The 20,029-nt window shown below is 41.5% G+C and overlaps 1 protein-coding gene across 2 annotated transcripts in view; it reads right to left on the bottom strand.

The window, feature by feature from the left end:
* The window catches only part of MYOF (myoferlin), a 179,663-nt gene that overhangs the window by 56,336 nt on the left and 103,298 nt on the right, over nt 1–20,029 (bottom strand). For both annotated transcript variants that reach the window (XM_011988472.1, XM_011988473.1), the window contains 8 exons: nt 19,005–19,182; nt 17,653–17,777; nt 15,165–15,271; nt 12,627–12,819; nt 10,820–10,975; nt 7,495–7,626; nt 4,299–4,462; nt 1,876–1,990 (listed from right to left, as the gene is read on the bottom strand). In XM_011988472.1, coding sequence (XP_011843862.1) covers nt 1,876–1,990; nt 4,299–4,462; nt 7,495–7,626; nt 10,820–10,975; nt 12,627–12,819; nt 15,165–15,271; nt 17,653–17,777; nt 19,005–19,182 — 1,170 coding nt within the window. The remainder of the gene's footprint in view (nt 1–1,875; nt 1,991–4,298; nt 4,463–7,494; nt 7,627–10,819; nt 10,976–12,626; nt 12,820–15,164; nt 15,272–17,652; nt 17,778–19,004; nt 19,183–20,029) is intronic.

The following is a 20,029-nucleotide window of genomic DNA, read 5'->3' as shown; positions in this document are numbered from 1 at the left end:
CATGCCCAGCTAATTTTTTGTATTTTTAGTAGAGACGGGGTTTCACCATGTTAGCCAGGATGGTCTCGATCTCCTGACCTCGTGATCCACCCACCTAGGCCTCCCAAAGTGCTGGGATTACAGGCGTGAGCTACCGCGCCTGGCCCTGTTTTGTTTTTTGGTTTTTTTGTTTTTTTGAGACAAGAGTTTTTCTCTGTCACACAGGCTGGAGTGCAGTGGCGCGATCTCAAGTCACTGCAACCTCCCTTCCCAGGTTCAAGTGATTCTCCCACCTCAGCCTCCCAAGTAGCTGGGATTACAGGCACCCGCCACCACACCTGGCTACTTTTTGTATTTTTAGTATAGATGGGGTTTCATTATGTTGGCCAGGCTGGTCTCAAACTCCTGACTTTCAGTGATCCACCCACCTCAGCCTCTCAAAGTGCTGGGATTACAGATGTGACCCATCACACCTGGCACACATGTTTTTGAGTACAGGGAAATGCTACTGGAGGTTCATAATGTTAATCATACACAATTGAGCAAAATTTATGTGAAATATTGACTTAAGTTTGCATAAAACTGAAGAGAGTTATGAAAAGAAAGTTCCTAAGCGAAGGAAAAAAAGGTGGCCCATAAACATGAAAAAATACTCGGCTTCACTTTAAGAGAGTGAAAATTGAAATAACAACAGGATACCACTTATAATATGTGGCAAATGTTATAAAGTGGGATGGATGGTGAATGTTTAGGCAAACAGGCTTCTCGTATTTTTGTTGAAAATATGAATTTATAAAACCTTTTTGAAGGTTATAAAATTTTAGCAAAATTTTATATGCATTGAAACCTAGACCAAATGCAAGGATCTTCCCTACAGATAAACTTCCATAAACATACAAAAATGTATGTTTAAGGATGTTCACTGTTACATTGCTTATAAAAACCAACGACTCAAAACCAAAAGCACCTAAATGCCCAGAAAGAGGGGATTAAATGAATTAGAGTAGGTACATATAATAAAACATTCTGCAGCCATTTTTTAAAAGCTCATAGATCTATATGCATTGATATAAAAAATGTCCAAGATACATTATTATGTGAAAAATACAAGCTATGAAACTGTGTGTACAACACAATTCTATTTAGGCAGGGAAAAAGGAAGTTATATACTTGTTTATGAACAGAAAACAGACATCAGTGATTATCTTCGGGGAGTGGAATATGGATTGGGGAGAAGAATTACTTTTGATTTCCTTTAACGCTGCTTGGATTTTTTAAAGACAGAAACATTTCATTTGTTACAATATTAAAAACTAGGCCAAGCTTGGTGTCTCATGCCTGTAATCCCAGCACTTTGTGAAGCTGAGGCTGGAGGATTGCTTGAAGCCAGGAGTTCAAGACCCGCATGGGCAACATAATAAGAACCCATTTCTACAAAAAAATAAAAAGTTATTCCGGCATGGTGGCATGTCCCTGTAGTCCCAGCTACTGGGGAGGCTGAGGCAGGAGGACTGCTTGAGCCCACGAATTTGAGGTTAGAGTGAGCTATGATCGCACCACTATGCTCCAGCCTGGGAAACAGAAAGAGCCCATCTCAAAAAACCCTCAAACAACAACAACAAAACTCTAGTTAGATAATAATAAAAATTTACCTAAAAAATTTGCACAATCCAAACTATATCATGTTTCAACATCTAGTTAAATAGGCCTCATTTCTATTCTAAAGAAAATACTTATTGTGGCACTTGTGTGGCTTAAGCTGTAAGTGGAAGACTCTGCAGAACATAAGATGGAGCAGAGGAGAGGGTAAAGCCCAAGCCAGGTGGCTGCTGGGTTCCCCACAGATCGCGATCAGAGGTGACAGGTGAGAGTTTCTCTCCGGAGCAGGCCACTCACCGCATCCGTGTAGGTGTCCTCGGCCGGCTTCCAATCTCCCCCGGGGTAGCGGCTCTCGTTCTGATAGACTTCATCAGTGAACTCCGTGTGACCCGCATCTGCTTCAGTCAGCAAGCTGCGGGGCGGGGAGGGCTCGAGTTACCCAAGGAGACCTGGTAACTGGCAGCCTCCGCGATTGCCAACACTCAGGAAGCATCTACACCCTGGGAGTGGTACCACTTCCCTCCTCACTTTACCCCTGTTGGTTTTGACTCCAAATTCCTCTTTGTACTAATCGCTTTTGACATTCCTTTGAAGAAAGGGCCTGCTGGAACAATGTGACCTAAATCATAGAGATCTCCTCACATTAGCAAGGTTGCTCCTTCTCAGTAATGAGGATGGGGTCTGGGAAAACAGTATTGTGGGCAGCTTCTTACAGAGACCACAGACAGAGCCTTCCATGTTTCTGTTGCAGTTCGGGGCTGCTCAGCTTTTTCTCAATGAAACTCTTGGCTAACAGTTCAAAAGAAAAGGGAGCTGTCCCCGCTATTTTTTAAAACAGTGGAGACAGTCTCATGAAGCCAAATGTGGCTTGCTAACACAAACTGAAGGGAGGAGTTTAAGTTTTCTGGAGAGTTCCTAGGTAGACAGCCAAACCAGGTCATTTAAGACTGCAAACTCCATTTGGGCGTTTGGGAAATCCATACGGACTCTCTGCCATGTTAATTTTCCTCTTGGATTTGGGATTCTTTGGACAACCCACAGAGGAAAGTTACAGAGGTTTCAACTTTGACTCAAGTCTTCTGCCAGGTAACCTACTCAAATGAGGGGGTTTTTCCTTCATTGTTTCTGCATCTTTTCTCTGCTGTATTCTCCCCTAGAATCCAGCACAGGAAAGGAATCAAAAAGCAAATAGTCCCAATCATTTATATAAATTGGGCATCACTTCTCCGGGCCTCAAAAAAGGAGAGTAAAAGCCCTGGCTGCTGCCTCTAGGATTCCATCCAGCCCTGACATGCTTTGACCTTCTGCTTTTTCTGTCACAATTTCCCTATCCTTTCCCTGTCCTCACTAACCTTCCTTCCTTCCAGCCAATTCAAACCCGATTTTCCCTCCCCTCACTAATCTCCCCCAACTCCACCCAGAGCAAGCTGCCTGAATTGAAAGCAATCACAAGCAAGCAAGCACGTTTGAGTCTTAAGAGAGCAGTATTTTCGCTTCCCTCCCTCCCTCCCTCCCTCATGCCTATGCAATCACAGGAAATGAACAACAGAGAGACCAAACTCTAGTTAGAGGCCTTTAAAATTCAACTTCACAAGCTTCTTCCCTCCCAACTCAAGGATGCTGTCATAAGATGGCAAGAAGAGGGAATGCTGGTTCCAATGTTGTTGGCAGCATTTAGAAAACAGGCTACAGTGTCCCCCAGACTCCAAGGGAACCATCTTTACCACCTTCTACTGTCTATTTTTTTTCTTTTTAATAACAGCTTTTGAGATGTAGTTCACATATATGGAATTCATCCACTTACAGTGTACCTCCTACTGCTTCTTGCAGACGTTCTAGCATAATAGTTGAGTAGTGGTTTTGGTGCCCATGCTAGACTTGGATTCTAGCCCCAACTATATCACTGACAAGCTATGTGCCTTTGGACAAGTTATTTAATCTCTCTAGATCTCAGTTTCCTCATTTGCAAAGTGGAGATACTACTACTACTTGTTGGGAGATAATTCTCTGCGAGTCTCTTGTGTTTCTGCGCATCTTGCGAGCTCAGGCACCGACTACCTTTGTTGTGGGCTATCTTCTCAAAGATGTTGATATGGGGCACCCTGAGATAGTGTCTCTCTGCACAGCAAAGGACCAGCCTGCTTTCTGCCCATTATAAAAAATTCAAGTCCCCTAAGCTTAGAGTTCTCTCATATAACTCAATCCACTGTGTGTACAAGTGTCATCTGGCCCTCTTCATGTTACTCTGTGGGAATTGGGGCATGAAGAAGTCGAGCAAATATTGATCCTCTGGCATTGCTATTGCTGTGGGCAATAAAGTTCTTTCATTCTAACCCAGGAGTCATGTGCCGGCATCTGTGAAACTGTTACGGGAGACCTTGTTTGCTTGCAAGTAGCGTCAAATCTCAGATCCTTCTTGCCACTGCCTCCCTTGTAGGGCTGTAGTAAAGATTAAATAAGATGATGCCAGTGCCCAGCATACTGCCTGACACAGTCAAGCATAATAAGTTCTCAAAATGTTAGTTACCAGGTGCTTTTTATATTTGCCTGTCTTATGGTGGAACATCTTTCAACTTGCTATAAATTTCAATGGGCTTAGTTTTGCTCAGTGGGTGTTACACAAATATTATCAAGAATGATGATGGAGATATAATATATCTAGCAATTTCTAGAGAAAGATCTCATTGCTATCCTTTTCACTCAGAAAATGGACAACTTACCTTCTTTCAGGATCAACTATCCACTCTCCTTCCCATTCCCAGCCTTTTGGAGGCAGAAAAAATTCCCTCTTGAGTTTTATTTTTCCTGTGACATCAGAAAACTTATGACGTCCTACTAATCCAGAAGTGCCCCATTTTCCAAACATGAGAGCTTGATTTTCATACTATTAAAAAAGAGATAAAATTGGAGAAACGCCATCAGAGAGCAAAAAATAAAGCTAGCACATACATTTTCAAGTTAATTGAGGACTCAGGCTAGACAACCACAGAAAACAGAATAAAGCTTTATGCTCAGAAGGTATGGACCTAATTTGAGTTGTTACTGATTATGCAACTTTGGATAAATCATTCACCTTTCTAAGACTCAGTGTTCTCATCTGAAAACTGAGGATAATGCTACCTCTCCTATAGAGTCGTTCTGGAGTTTAAACGTGCAAATGATTGTGAACGATATAGCATCCTAATTGTCTCTATTATAATTTTGAATGGCTCAAGATAGTTCTGCGAACCGTATCTTTTAAATACCTATGAATGTCCTCAGCTTATGAATGAGCAGATTTTATAAAATTTATTTGTAAGTCTACTGCTGAGAACTTGGGGCACATTTCCTTGTAGAAACAATATACAATTAATGCTGCCATTTCCACCAAAAAACCCATCTGAATCCTGAAGGTCCTCTAGTACCCAGCCCTTATTGGACCTAAAAGTTATGAGCCTTCATTCCATCTGGAGTGTGGCAAGGAGACCAGGGCCTCTCTGGGAAGCAGGCTGAATGGCAATGGCACACTCTGGCTTCTAAGGCATCCTTTCCAAGTTAGAATCTATAAATGCATGATGATCTGCTCTTCATCATGGCAACCACGGAGAGGGTAGAGATTTGCCAGTGTGGTGGGTGTCCCTGTTTGGATCCAAACTAGAATTTCCAATTGTCTGCTGAGGAATCCACTGAGATGATTTGCATAAGCCATACGAAAGTTTTCGGCTGAAGGAGAAAGGAGGAGATTTGAGTGGGGGCCTGATTAGGAAATTGGAATCAAGAGGACACAATAGTGCCTATCTCAGATACTGGCTCTCAGCCTGGAGGGGAGATGCGCTTCGGGCAGAAAGTAAAGGAACTGTTATCCTAAGGGACCTTAGGGCTTGGGGTCACATGACATGGACACAGAATGGAGAGCAAGACCTTCCTGCTGTTCTGCTTGGAAGCCAGCATAGCTTTAGTAAAATCCAGGCAAAGACTTTGGCATGGACAAGAGGGTATCAGCAGCAGTGGAGATGGGAGCCTCAAGTGGCTTTGACGGCTGTGGCTTTAGTCAGCAGGACTAGGGCCGGACAGTAAGAAAAAAGTACTCATGAGCAAGCACATGTGAAGCACCTCAAAGACTCCCAGAAATCTCGGGAGGAAATTTTGTAGAAAATTAAGTGCTAGTATTAGCACGTGAAGGCAAGAGCCAGTAAAATTTCCATTATTATTATGAATGTGCCTCTGCTTGTACTCACAGGTGAGTCACACAGAACAACAGAAATGGGTGGATCATCTCCCTACATGAGTTGAAACTCAAGCTTCACTCTGTGCAGGGAAGGATCCGAAAATGGGAAAGAGTGGAAGGAAGGCCTGGGCTGGTCGATCATTGCTCAGGGCTGCTTTCTCCAGGTTTAGACTCAGCCACAGAGCTGGAGAGCAGGTGGATGCCAAGAAATCCTACAGGAAGGCAGGAATGAGCCTCTCCTTGTATATGCCATGACGCCCCTACTCCACTCATCCAGCTGGCTGGACATCAACATCCTCCACTCAGGGCCTCCCTCGTGGCCTCCAGCACACTCTCTATCTTCACTAGCACTTCCAAGCCTGAGTGCGAGGGCTTGTGTGTTTCCCACACATTCCACTGTTTCTTAAAGTGGTCCCCACTGTCGCCCCATGTTGGAATCACCACTGGTGCTAATCCCTAACCTAAGCTACAGAATCAGAATCCCCAGGGTGCCCCTGGAGTCTGCATGCTTAACAAGATACCCAGTTTTGCAATCATTGCAATAGACTGTGAGATCTTTGAGGACAAGGCTTGGCTTCTTCATCATCTTCAGCAGCTGGCTACCTGGCTCAGTGCCTGGCATGAAGCCACCACTCCCTAAAAGCTTTGATGGACAGATGGATGGATGGAGGAATGAATGATTGGGTGGACGGTAGGATAAATTGTCATCATTTATTTATTCATTCAATAAACATGCATTGGGACCTATTATGTGCCAGGAACTGTTGAATTAATAAAAAGTAAAAATAAAAGATGGTCATGGGTTGTCTTGCCTAGCAAGCAGATCAGAGCCACAGTCCTGAACCAGCTGCCAGGCATAGCAGTGGGTAGCAGGACCAGATTTCTAGATTAGCTAAAATGATGACAGTCTTCTCCTCATTGATTTGAGCATGAAGGCCTATGTGTAGAGCGGTGTTCATCTGAAAATTGTCAGAAGAGACCCACCAAATACATCTAGCAAATTTAAGTCAATAAGCACTTGAGTTAAAAATAGTATTAAAGAATCAAAATAATTCTACTTTTAGCTGTAAACGTTTGTGAACATTGTTTTCATTGGTTTAATTGTAATGAGACTTTTCATTAACTAGGTGGATTTTAAGCTCAGTGAAGGTTTTACAAATTATCTCTATTGTTTTTGAAGTATTAGGCAGCTTTTTTTTGCCCCTGGACGAGCCTATCTGAGGCTTCCCTTAAGTGTGAAATGGGTCTTCAGGGGTTTTAAGACCCTCTACCCCAAGTAAGCTTATCAAGATGTGAACATCTCAAGAGTCCCCTCTCCTGGGTTGGGGGGTGTGTGTGTGTACTCTACTTAGTGTTCCTGCATCAGGCACCAATAAGATTATTACAGAGCTCTAGTTTTCTAGTTTTCAGAGCTAGAAAGGCACCCATTTTCAGTACTGCTGGGAGCATCGCGGTGGAAGTCATCTAAGTCATCTCTTGGAATTATCGCACAAAAGTGTTCATCACCATGGTGTGTTCCGATGTTGACAATAAAATCTCAAGAGCATCTTCTCTTATCCCCTTAGGTTAAGATCCCTTGGATGGGATTTTAGGGGATGGTAAGGAGGGCTGTGGTCGTTTTTGGTATGTAAATGTTTTCCATAAAGGTGAAAAGTAAAAGTATCCCTTCCCCAACCAAAGAAGAAAAGATAGTGAATTATTAAAGGTACCATTTCAGCAAAGACGGTGAAAGTTCCTTCTGCGAAGCTGTTAAACTTCTTCTCCACAGCACTTAAGCCTAGCCAGATGTTCACCCGCAGCTCCACAGGCACCTTTGGCCCATTGTTTTTCTCCTGTGGATACTGTGAGATGAACAATAGCATGTGATGTTACATTAGGCACAGCACGGACTGTGATATTATGTTAAAGCCAAAAGCAGAGTGAACATCTAATCATTGCTCTCACCAGTCTAATTTTATGTTTGCTTCAGTTAAAACATTTCCAGATGACCCTACAGCAAAGATTAAAATCACAATTAAAGCAGCAGATCTCGCAGTGTGATCCATAGATTCCTACCAGTCCCTGAGACATTTTCAGGAGGTCCACAAGTTCAAAACAATTTTTCTAATAACACTAACATGGTATTTATCTTCTTTACTGTATTGGTACTTGCACGGGTGGTGCAGAAGCAACAGTGGAAAAAACTCCTGCACTGTAGCAGGAATCAAGGCAGGATTGCCAAACTGGACCTAGTGGTAACAGTAAAAGTAATAGTAATAATAACTGCAATCTCAGTAAAGAAACAAAATTCCAGTTTCACTAAAGAATTATCTTTTCCTTCTTTTCCCCTGTGCAAAAACATAAAAATAAAAGGATTCTGTTGATCAAGCAGTAAAGATTACTAATTTTTGAGACAGAGTCTCACTCTATTGCTGGAGTACAGTGGCTCAATCTCGGCTCACTGCACCCTTGACCTCCTGGGCTCAAGCAATCCTCCCACCCCAGCTGCCAGAGTAGCTGGGATTACAGATGCATGCCACCATGCCTGGCTAATTTTTGTATTTTCTGTAGAGACGGAGGGTCTTGCCATGTTGCCCGGTTGGGTCTTGAAGTCCTGAACTCAAACGGTCCGCCCACGTCAGCCTCCCAAAGTGCTGGGATGACAGGCGTGCACCACTGTGCCCAGACAAGATTACCAATCTTATTAAATCTCGACCCTTGAATACATGTCTTGTTAATATTTTGTGCGATGACATGGGAAGTAGACGCGAAGCACTTCTGCTGCATATTGGCATATGATGGTTGTCTTGAGAAAAAGCTCTTGTGCAATTTTTTGAGTTGTAAGTTGAACTAGATTTTTGAAAAATGAAATATCACTTTTACTTAAAACTGCAATTGACAAATATCACTTTTACTTAAAACTGCAATTGAATAACGTGGTTATTCCAATTTGAGTATGGGGCAGGCTTTTTTTTTTTTTTAAACATAAACAAAGCGAGCCTCTCACTCCAAGGAAAAGAACTCTTTATTTGTTGGTCATGACAAAATTCAAGCTTTCAAGTAAAATAATAGAGTGTTGGAAAACTTGAATCTGTAACAGTAAGTTTGATAGCTTCCCAACACACAAAGACTTTCTGATAAGTGATATTAACAAATGTGATTTTAAAGTGTGATTTTTTTCAATATTGTTTGATAAAATGTGTCATAACTCAGTGATCTACATAATTCCATGAATTTTCCAAATGATTGTACATTATGTTACAAAATCATGCATGAATAAAAGAGTCATTCAAAGTCCAAGAAAGACCAAGGATTTTAATGTAGCTGAGTATGAAAAATTCATTGATATGGTTTCAGGTTTCACATTGCAATTAACCTTTTTAAAAGCTACCACTTGAGTTTGGTGTTATATCAAAGATGAATATTCATAATTATCTGAAAAGGTTATTATAATACTCCTCCCTTTTCCAGCTACATATCTATGTGAGGCCAGATCCTCTTCATATACTTCAACCAAATAACTAATTCCATCAGCTTAAATGCACAAGAAGATGAGAGAATCCAGTTATGTTTCTGTTCAGCAAGACATTAAAGAAGTTTGCAAAAATGTAAAATAGTCTCACTCTGCTTTCCGATTTACTACACAAAATGTATTTTGTAAAAATACATAATTTATGTTAACAATTATGTTAACATTTTAAATTAAATACATAATTGATGTAATTTATGTTAGTGATGGGTTTGTTATTATTATGGTTAAATCAATAAATATTTTAAAAATTTATCAGTTTTGATTTCTATTACAGTAAATATTGATAGGTATAACCCACATAAATCAAAGCTCTCTGGGGTCTTCAATCTTTTTTTTTTAAAGTATAAAGGGATCTCGAGACCAAAAAAACTCACGAGTTAAACAGCTCCCTAAACTGTGTAATGAGTGTTAACAAAATCAATAAATATATAAAACATTCTCTTAAAAGCATTTTGCTGTTTATCCACTAACTTCTAAAACCTAACACAGAGAAGGTGCCTTTGTCTCCTCTCCCACCCCCTGTGAAGTTTTATTTATTAATCAGTTTGCTTCCACCCACTGCTGAGGTCAATTATAATTGTGGTTCTATCTTAAGTAAAATTTATTCTACCAAGAGACACTTGAAAGAAGATAATCACTCTGATTCTATTTACACCCTCCTGATTAAAGAGCAATGAGTAAATTTATTAAAAGTTAGCAGAATCTCCTTGTTTGAAGAGAACACTCTCCCAACTCTGCCTTTTCTCTTCTTAATTGTTATTTCTGTGTCCCAAATCCAAAGAACTCCAGTTGGGGTTGGCCAGAGAGAAGATGTCAAAACATATGGATGGAAACTATTCTGATTTCTTTGTTTCCAGCCCTAGGTTCACCTTTGATTCCCCATATGCACACACAGAGTTCTTAATACGGGACCCTAGAATGGGCTTATGGGCTGTATAAAGCTCCTAAATTCTATGCAGAATATTAGCTGCACGTGCAGCGTGCATTTCCCTGGAGGATACGGCCTGTGGTTTTCGTCAGGCACTTAAGAGGGTCTATGACTCAAAAAATATTCAGAATATCTTCCCTAAAGTTATGATTGTCAAAAATGTTCACTTTGATTGGTTCATCAAACTGAAATTGATTCAATCTATTGCTCATTTGGTTAGAGCAACAGATTCCATGGACCAGCTCTACCGCTTTCTCTTTCTTTCCCCAACATTCACTAGAATGAAAGGAAGAAAGGCACTGCCTTGCATGAGACATTAGAAGTGAAATATTCATGCCAGAAAGCAAAGCATTCACAATGCCATGTTTATATTAACGTCACAAAGACATCTAAGGAGGTGTCCTTGATTGAAAACCAGCCAACCTCAGATCACACTCTCAGAATGATCACCCCAGAGGGAGGGACCAGAATGGGCTAGAATTGACCCCAAACACCCTCACCGTTCAATGATTAGCAAATGACATAAAGCAGCCCCTTCTCGGGAATACAGCTTTTGCATTTAGTGTGTTTCACGTGACACAGTGAAGACATGTACCTTCAGAAAGATGGTTTGGGTTTTCCCACAGTATTTTCCAGATGCATTCTCACCACTGGTGGAGTATAAGACCTGATGTGCGGGAATTCGTGCATAGGCCAGTCTCTTCTCTCCCCGGATCATCCAGATGATGATGTCAGGCATGCTGTTCTGTGGCTGGTCATGAGGATTGGATGGAAGAGGAAGCACAGCCATGGTTAGTCTAAATGGAGAGGGACTGAAGACCCTGCAGGCTGGACCCTCAGGGACTCATTTAGCAAAGAAATGCTGTGGTTAGGGCTCTGTCAAATTCCTGAGCTCCCATCTTCTAGAACCACACTGTGAGTTTGCAGGGCCGGGAGGCAGGCCAAAGGGAAGGGTGAGAAGCAGAGGCACAGCTTCATCTAGCAAAAGCCCCTCCTACTCTTCTCTGGGAGGTATCTTAGAAAATATTCCATCTTATCTCAAGCATCATTTGAAGAAAGTCACCAGCAGCAGTCAAAGGGTTATAAATTGCATATATTTTACAGGACACAGGGGCTCTGGCTCACCATCCAATATTTGCCAAATCTGAAATATTAATTTTGTTTTCAAACCTCTTTTTTTCTCATTGTAAAGGAGATAATCCAGCTTCCAGGGCTGGATATTCAAATGTCCCTATTAGCACAGAGTGGTATAAAAAATCGCTTCTCCTAAGTCCACTATAAAACCCTACGAAAGTACCAAAGCATACAAAGTAGAGAATTAAATTACCTATAATCCTGTGTGCTTTCTCAAGTGTATTTCTACCCACAAATATGACTACCTACTAACCCTCTGATTTCTGAGAGACAGGAAGAGAATTTAAAGTGTGTGTATGTGTGTGTGTGTGTATATACATATATATGTGTGTGTATATATACATATATAAAGTATACACACACATATATACACACACATATATATACTTTAAGTTCTAGGGTACATGTGCACGACGTGCAGGTTTGTTACATAGGTATACATGTGCCATGTTGGTTTGCTGCACCCATCAACTCATCATTTGCATTAGGTATTTCTCTTAATGCTATCCTTCCCCCAGTCCCCCAACCCCCGACACGCCCCAGTGTGTGATGTTCCTCACCCTGTGTCCAAATGTTCTCATTGTTCAATTCCCACCTATGAGTGAGAACATGCAGTGTTTGGTTTTCTGTCCTTGTAATAGTTTGCTGAGAATGATGGTTTCCAGCTTCACCCACGTCCCTGCAAAGGACATGTACTCATCCTTTTTATGGCTGCATAGTATTCCATGGTGTATATGTGCCACATTTTCTTAATCCAGTCTATCATTGATGGACATTTTTACAACCACCATCTTTTTAAAATCGTCACACAACAAAGCTAACTAGTAAGCGCTATGTTTATCTCCATTTTACAGATGGGGAAACTGAGGCTCAGAGAGGTTGAATAACTTGCCCAATGTTATACATGGTAGAAGCAAGGTTCAAATTCAGGTCTTCCCAACCCCAGCCAAAGCTGATATTTTAATCCTCTGAACTACAAAGATCATTCAAAATATTCTCCAACAGTACCATGAAAATGATAATGATTTGTCCACTTTTGAAGACATTTCCAAGATCACCAACTCAAAATTATTCCCCTGCTCTGATTTCAATCACATTCATCATTAGCATCCTCAACCCAGTTACTCATTGATTTTTACAATCTGTCAGATCTGCTCAATACCCAAGATAATGTAGTAGATTCTCTTTCCACCACCCTATTTCTTGGTGCCATTTCGCAGAGCCCTTCTGCCATATCAGGTGACATTCGTGTAGTTTAAAAGTCCTACCTCTTCAGTCAGCTGCATTAATTTATCAAGCCAGTCCTCAATTTCTGCCAGTGTGGACCTCACGTCTGTGGCTTCCGACCTCATCCTCACAGCCGCCTCATGTATCTGGGAGAGAAATCTGAATCGCAGCTTTCGGATCTGAGTATCGAGAACTGTGACGTTGGCTTTTCCTTCTGTGAGAGGCAATGTGTATCTAGAAAAAGGAAGACAAAAAGAAAGACAGGATTTGAAGAATAACCTAATTTTAGGCTTCAGAACGGTCAAAGACATTTATGTTTGATGTCCGTCTTGCAAACCACATCGACCTCCTAACTGAATCTGCAAGCATCGCCTGGTTTACGCTGGAGTTGAGTGCATCTGGCATTGCCAGAGCAGACTGCCAGTCTCTTAATGTTCATAAGGAATACAGGGAGATGAAAATCCCAAAGCTATTTTAGGCCTTAGGGCTTAACTTATGGCCCAAAGAGTCACTGGAAAGAAGATGGAAACAGTGGCAGCTGAGAGAAACTGGCTTTCCCTTCTTTTGCTTCCTATAATCATTTTACAGACCCCCAAATAATGGAAGAAGGAGGGAGGTTAGAGACCATGTAGCTGAAGCATACTTAACTTAGGGAATCCTGGGCCTCTAAGCAGTCTGTGGGTGGGTCTTAGAAGGTCTGTGAAACTCTAGAACTTACAAAGAAAACTGTGTCTATCTGTGTCAACACGTAGTGTGATGTAATGATAAACATAGGCTTTGGAGCCAACCACCTGGGTACTAAGCGTGGCTCCATTCCTTACTAGTTCTATTGTCTTGACCAGTCACTTACTTCCTTGTCCTCCTATTTTCAAATGTGGGACATACTTTTTAGGGCTGTTGTGAGAAGGAAACGAGTTGCTGTATGGAAAGCATTTAGAACAGTTGCGTAGCAAAGTCTAAATAATGTCGCCATCCTCGTCATCATCTCGTTGTCATCTTTATCATCATCATCTCATCAGATTCTCAAAGGGGCCCATGAACTCCAGAAAGATTTATGAACCACCCGTGTAGGCCAAATCTCCATTCAATATGAGAACTTGGATGTGTTGTGATGAGACCCCCAAGGGTTACTGAGAACGGCTGAGCTAGGGCCAGAATTAGCCTCTGCTGCCAGGCCTTCCCTCTCACCATGGCATCTGGTGGCACACAGGGTGAGGTTTTCACCAGGTTCAGGAAGCTCTATTCACAGTGTCCCTACCTAGAATTTCCACTCACTTGAATTTCACCCAGCTTCTTCAGTGAAGAAAATCCTAGCATGACTTCCCTTAAACACTGAATTTCCTGTTACATAAAGTTTAAAAAGATTCCAATTTGATTCCTCAAAAACAGCTCATATCAGAAGTATAAATAGATGACTGTAAATCTTAAAATTCACAGACATTTTCCCCATGAAAGTTATTACCACATGTTTCTGTTTGGTTTCCTAAATAACTATGGCATTGCACTTGAAGGGTTAATTCCCCAGAGTGAGACTCTGAGGCAAAAAGATATCTGGAAGCTCTTAGTTCAAAAGTCACACTTGGGGCCTTGGACAAATAGATGTTGACTGTGAAATACGTGGCAGGAAGAGGGGCTGAGTTGTCAAACCCAGCTCTGGGCATCAGGTATGTCATTTCACCTCTTTGGGCCTCTGTTTTCTCATTTACAAGATGAGGAGACTGAAGGACATGATCCCTTAGGACCCAGCTCTAACATTCAGAATTTAAACAAGCGCTCCAGCAGTACTTTGATTTGGGTTGCGTTTCAATTACTGGCTTTACCACTAGGAGGCACAAGAAGACAGGGTGACTTAGGGCGTTAGCCCAGCGTGGGGAATAAAGGCCTTTTTGCTTGTGGAAAGCATTCAATATGCTTTTCTTTCAGAATTTCCCTGTCCACTGCTTTATTAACCAATATTTAAAATGAGTTTGTAACGAATCACTTCCCCCTTTGATTTCCATATGCTAAAAGATCTGAGCGGTTTCCCTTCATCGATTATGAAAGGTCCGCTGGTTCAAGTCAAATCTACTGGTTTCGCCTATCAGAGGCTTGGCCACAACGTTCATTAGGCATTCAGTAAAAGAGCAAGTAAAAAGGCAGTTTCTAAAAATATGTTTATGAATTAGAGATATTGTTCTGAATGGCAAAATCGATGCTCCACCCCCAGATCCCATTCTCCGTAGAAGCCAGAAGTCACCCTTCTCAGGGTGGGGGTCATCCTTGGGTTGATGAGAAGCAGAGGCTCAGGCTTGCTTCTTCCTCCCCTCCCATCCCTTGCCTGAGGCTGCCTGGGACGTGCTTCCGGGAGTGGGGCCTCAGCCTCCCTAGGCTACTTTAGAACTGGCACCAAATCAGAAAGTGGAGCTTTTCCTGGTGGTGATTCAGGCACTCCTCCCAGTGAGGGCTTTTTACGAAGTTTGAATAATTCAAAATCACTTCTTAGACAAACATTAGAAACAATTCCTCAGGCTTTACAGTCTTCGAATTTCAGGGAGGAGAGCCTAGATAAAAATTCTGAGATAGGTGTAAGATCACTGTACCTCGTGTCTTCTATAACTTCATCTATCAGCTTCAGCCACAATTCAGCCAGCTGGTTTGCAGGAATTTTACCTTGTATCCCTGATTTTAGAGCCTCTATATTTGTTTGCTGAAGAATTTGAAAAGAGAGGAAATAATTGATAATTGTTTATTATGCCATTATACCTTTTCATATAGTTTAACTTTTGAAATCACGTAAGTATTGTTATATATTCAAAAAACAAATAAAATGAAACCAGCAAAGATAGGAGAGGGAACCCTAAAGTGGAATATAACCAGAAATAAAACAGACCTAATTCCATTTTAGATGAATAACGTAATTACACTAAACTAACCCAAGTAACTTTTGGAACAAAAGAGTATTTTGACCATGTACTCTTTGTTAAAAGGCAAAAAACAAACAAACAAACAAACAAAAACCCATAAACATATTGAACTCTAATTAGTAGGCTTATTTTTCACAGTGGTTTACCTACAGATTTTAGGATTGAACCAAGGAGCAAATATATTAAGGATAACGAAGGCCAGATTTCTCACTGCTGGAGAAGTAAGTTAGAGATACAGAAACACGGAGGACTAGAATAAACCTTGTAGTACTGGACTGGAATTGGAAGTATCTTTATGAAGTCATGGCTTTTAATATATTGATAGATATAGAAATAAATAGACATGTGTGTGTGTGTGTGCAAATTCGTTTGCCGAGAAGGCCTAGAAGCAATGATATTTCAGTAGTAGTGAGCACTCTAGTACCCAGATCTTGTTTCTAAAATGCTATTCCCCACTCAAAGGAAACAGTTGCTTGGAGAAATGGTGATTTACGGACTGGGGCAGAGAAAGTACGAGATAAGCTCAGAACATATGGTTCTATCCCATTGAGCACCTGCCAACAGAGAAGCTGAAGAAGAGCCTACCATGAGTATCAAAAATCCCAATCAGGGGAAAGGGAAAGCCACCGTCCTGTCCGCATTAGGCAGCTTGGTCAGTGGAGGGAGGTGATAAGAAGAACCAGGGTGAAAACTGCTGAAGAGCATCTCAAACACAGTTAGAATACAGGTGCAACTAATTCCCCACCAATGCCTTTGAGATGTACATTGCCTATCAACTGCAACTTTATTTTAGGGACAGTTATGATTAAGTCAATTTAAACCTATAGTTATCATCCCAGATTGCCTTTACAATGTAAAATATTCCACATTTTCCCATAGAGTTTTAGATCAAGTATACTCCTAAAACCCCGTATGTTTTGGTCCAGCCCTGGTAGAGATTAGATCTTTAAAAAATTAGTATTAACAAAATTTGGAAATCAAAACACCAAAGCCAGATGGATTTTATCACTACCTGACAGGAGTAACTTGGTGTATATATATATGTTTTTTTAGACAGAGTCTCACTCTGTCCAGGCTGGAGTGTAATGGCGCCCTCTTGGCTCACTGCAACCTTCATCTCCTGGGTTCAAGCGATTCTCCTGTCTCAGCCTCCCTAGTAGCTGGGATTACAGGCTCACATCACCACGCCCAGGTAATTTCTTTTGTATTTTTAGTAGAGATAGGGTTTCACCATGCTGACCAGGCTGGTCTCTAACTCCTGACCTCAAATGATCTGCCCACCTTGGTCTCCCAAAGTGCTGGGATTACTGGCTGAGCCACTGCACCTGGCCAAGTAACTTAGTATTTGTGCTTAGTTAGAAATATCCCAAACATATCCCCCTTCTCCTCGCCAATCTAGTTGACCAATGTCAACTAGACGGATAATCACAGATATCATATATGTGCAGTTTGCACCAAAGGAAATCCCCAACCTCCAAACAAAAGAAGTTCCTCTAGTCTGCAGCAAGAGTGGAATGTGTCAGACATTGGTTCCTCTAAGCTACCTCTTCCTGCAGTGGAGATTTCCACTGCAAAATTCTCAGAGTTTTATATTGCTATTGGAATGAACCATTCTCCACACAAAAATTATGGCAGAAACTATGAGTTCCTATTCCACCCCTACTCCTACCTTTTTCATCCCCCCCCTCTTCCACAGTAAGAAAATTTTTATCTGGGCATATGCCTGCCCAGGCATAAGACTACATTTTCCACCTTCCTTGGAGTCACATGTGGCTGTATGGACTGGATTCTGGCCAGTGGAAAGTGAGTAGAAATTAGGAGTATGACTTCTGCATCTTTCCCTTCAAGAGAAAGGCTGATGTCATCTTCTCCCCACTGTTTACCACCACTCCCCTCAGGCTGGAGGGCAGATGTAGTAGTGAGTTGCCTCTACCATGCAGACAATGGTAACTACTGAGTGATGGCAGAGCAACCAGGGCGTAAGAGCCTGGGTCTCCAATACCACTGAACCTCCATACTAACTTAGGACCGTCTACCTCCACTTTTCCTAGAGACATTGCTCTTACCTTATTGATCACTGTATTGAGCACTGTTTTGTGTTATAGTGGCCTGACCTAATTCACCCTGCTTGGTGAAAAGGAAATGCAGAAAAAGAGAAACTTACCAGTCGTTCTGCCATAACTAGGAGAGTGTTCACCGCATCCAGGCGATGACTAATATCCTCCCAGTATGAAGTCAGGGTAACAACTGGCTTGGTGTGGGCCCAGGGCAAGTAATAATAGTAGTTCCCTGGTATAAAACATTGGAGGTCAATGAACACTGAACACTTAAAATGACAGCGTGTTTATTAAAGAGATGTGCAGACTGAGCTGCTGATTAATCCACAGGCTTAGGGAATAGCTTTAGGTGATCTGGTTCTTTAATTTGACTCAAGTAAGCAACTGAAGACTAGGAAGCTCTTTTTCATTCAGTCTGTTCTGAAATTTTCTCTGAGACATCCTAGTAGACAGAGCACAGCAATCTCAGGATCCTTTAGTGATTCAGGGCCATGCATCTGAATATCAAAGATGGTTTCCTAATGTGGCAGCAGAAAATACAGACAACATAGGAAGCTAGACTGAACATGTTAGTCCCTAAAAATTGTTATTCTAAATAAATGTTTTTGTTGGAAGTGGGCAAAAGGAAAGAATCTCCTGTTCTTTGAAAGCTTTAGCTGGCTACATAGGGTTTGGTACTAGAGCCTTACCATGATTAAGAATTATTAGCTGATATTTTCTAGGATGTCTTATATTTTAAAACTGATTGTACAAAAATTAAGTTAAAACTCTGGCAATACTGTTGGGAAATTTGATCAGTATTCCTCTCTCCCTTCTCTGTACTCTCAATTTGTTGACAGTTTTATTGAAAATTCTCATACTTTACTTTCTATTATGATTTATTTTATAGAGTAGAATGTAAGCTCCTTAAAATCAGGGATCATTTCTCACCCATCTTTGTTCAAATACAGCTATTTAATCCTCACATCAACTCCGGAGAAGACAAAGAAACTGAGGGTTAGAATTCAGTGATACGGTTAAGGTCACAGGCTTGTGAGTGACAGAGTGAAGATTAGAAGCATGATTTCCCAGTATCTGAGCCAGAGTCCATTCATTTCAACTACTCAACCTGAGAAAGATCTGGGGCTTCGTAGGGGTAGAAGCTGCTTTGGGGAGCTCAGTACTTAGCACAGTGACTACCTTGGGGTCTTACATGGCAAAAACCAATGTTAAAGCTGGGCAGGGAGAGGGTGGCATTGGGGTTCAGCCTCTGGCAATGGGACCTGCAATGTCTTGGGTTTGGCCAGTCTTTAAGGTGCCTGAACCCCAACCATACTCTCTTCCTCATTCAACCTTTTCCTTTCCGCTAACCATAGGCTGGGGAGAACAGTGCCAGAGGGAAGACACAGTGCTTGCTTCCAGTCCCGTGGTGCACCCACTGTAAACGTGCAGAGGAGACAACGGTTAGTGCCAATCTTACCATCAAATACAGCACGGCTGTATTGAGTTGTTGACGCCAAAGGTTTACAGGTGGTGTCAAATTTGTTGCCATAGTTCCCAATGCTGACTTCAAACTGAATGGCCTCACCAACATCTTGCAACATGGTGGCTGAATGAAACACGGCAGACAGGCTGTACTTCCGCCTTCGCTGGTATTTCTGTAAAGTATGAGCAGACATAAGCTTCAGTGAAAGGCCTTTTGTCCTCATTTATATGTGGATTTCTAGCAGATGCAATTCTAAACCTAGTAAGTAGTGCTGAATTAAATGACAGGGGAGAATGTTCTTGGACCCAGCAGTTCCTCTTGCGCTCATACAAGTGAGCAAAGATAGAAGCACTAGAATGTCCCTTGTGGCATTGATTGAAATGGAGGGAAAAAAATGAAAACAGTACACATGTCTTTCACTAGACCACTTGTTAAACAAGTTACGTTACATCCATAAAATAGAATGAAAGTTCATAAAAAGACTTAAATAGATCCATGTGTGCAACCATGACAAAAGAATATTTTTTGGGCTGGGCGCAGTGGCTCATGCCTGTAATCCCAGCACTTTGGGAGCCCGAGGTGGGTGGGATCACTTGAGGTCAGGAGTTCAAGACCAGCGTGGCCAACACGGTGAAACCCCGTCTCTACTAAAAATACAAAAATTAGCCGGGCACGGTGGTGCACACCTGTAATCCCAGCTACTTGGGAGGCTGAGGCACGAGAATCACTTGAACCCGGGAGACAGAGGTTGCAGTGAGCCAAGATCGTGCCACTGCATCTAGCCTGGTTGACAGAGCAAGATTCTGTCTCAAAATAAATAAATAAAAGAGTATGTTTTAAGTAAATCTATTAGATATTTTAATATTGGCATATTCATAAAGAAGGTCTGGAGGAATGTAACTCAAATTGTTAACAGCAGTTATGTTGGAGAAGGTGGAGAGATTATGGCAAACTTTACTTTCTAACTTACACATTTTTAATGATTTTGAATGAAGTATTAATTTTCTTTTTTTTTTTTT

This window comes from Mandrillus leucophaeus, unplaced genomic scaffold (assembly GCF_000951045.1).
Source record: "Mandrillus leucophaeus isolate KB7577 unplaced genomic scaffold, Mleu.le_1.0 Scaffold331, whole genome shotgun sequence".
Taxonomy (NCBI): Eukaryota; Metazoa; Chordata; class Mammalia; order Primates; family Cercopithecidae; genus Mandrillus; species Mandrillus leucophaeus.
Note: the sequence above shows the minus strand (reverse complement) of the source record. Positions and strands in the feature narration are given on the sequence as shown.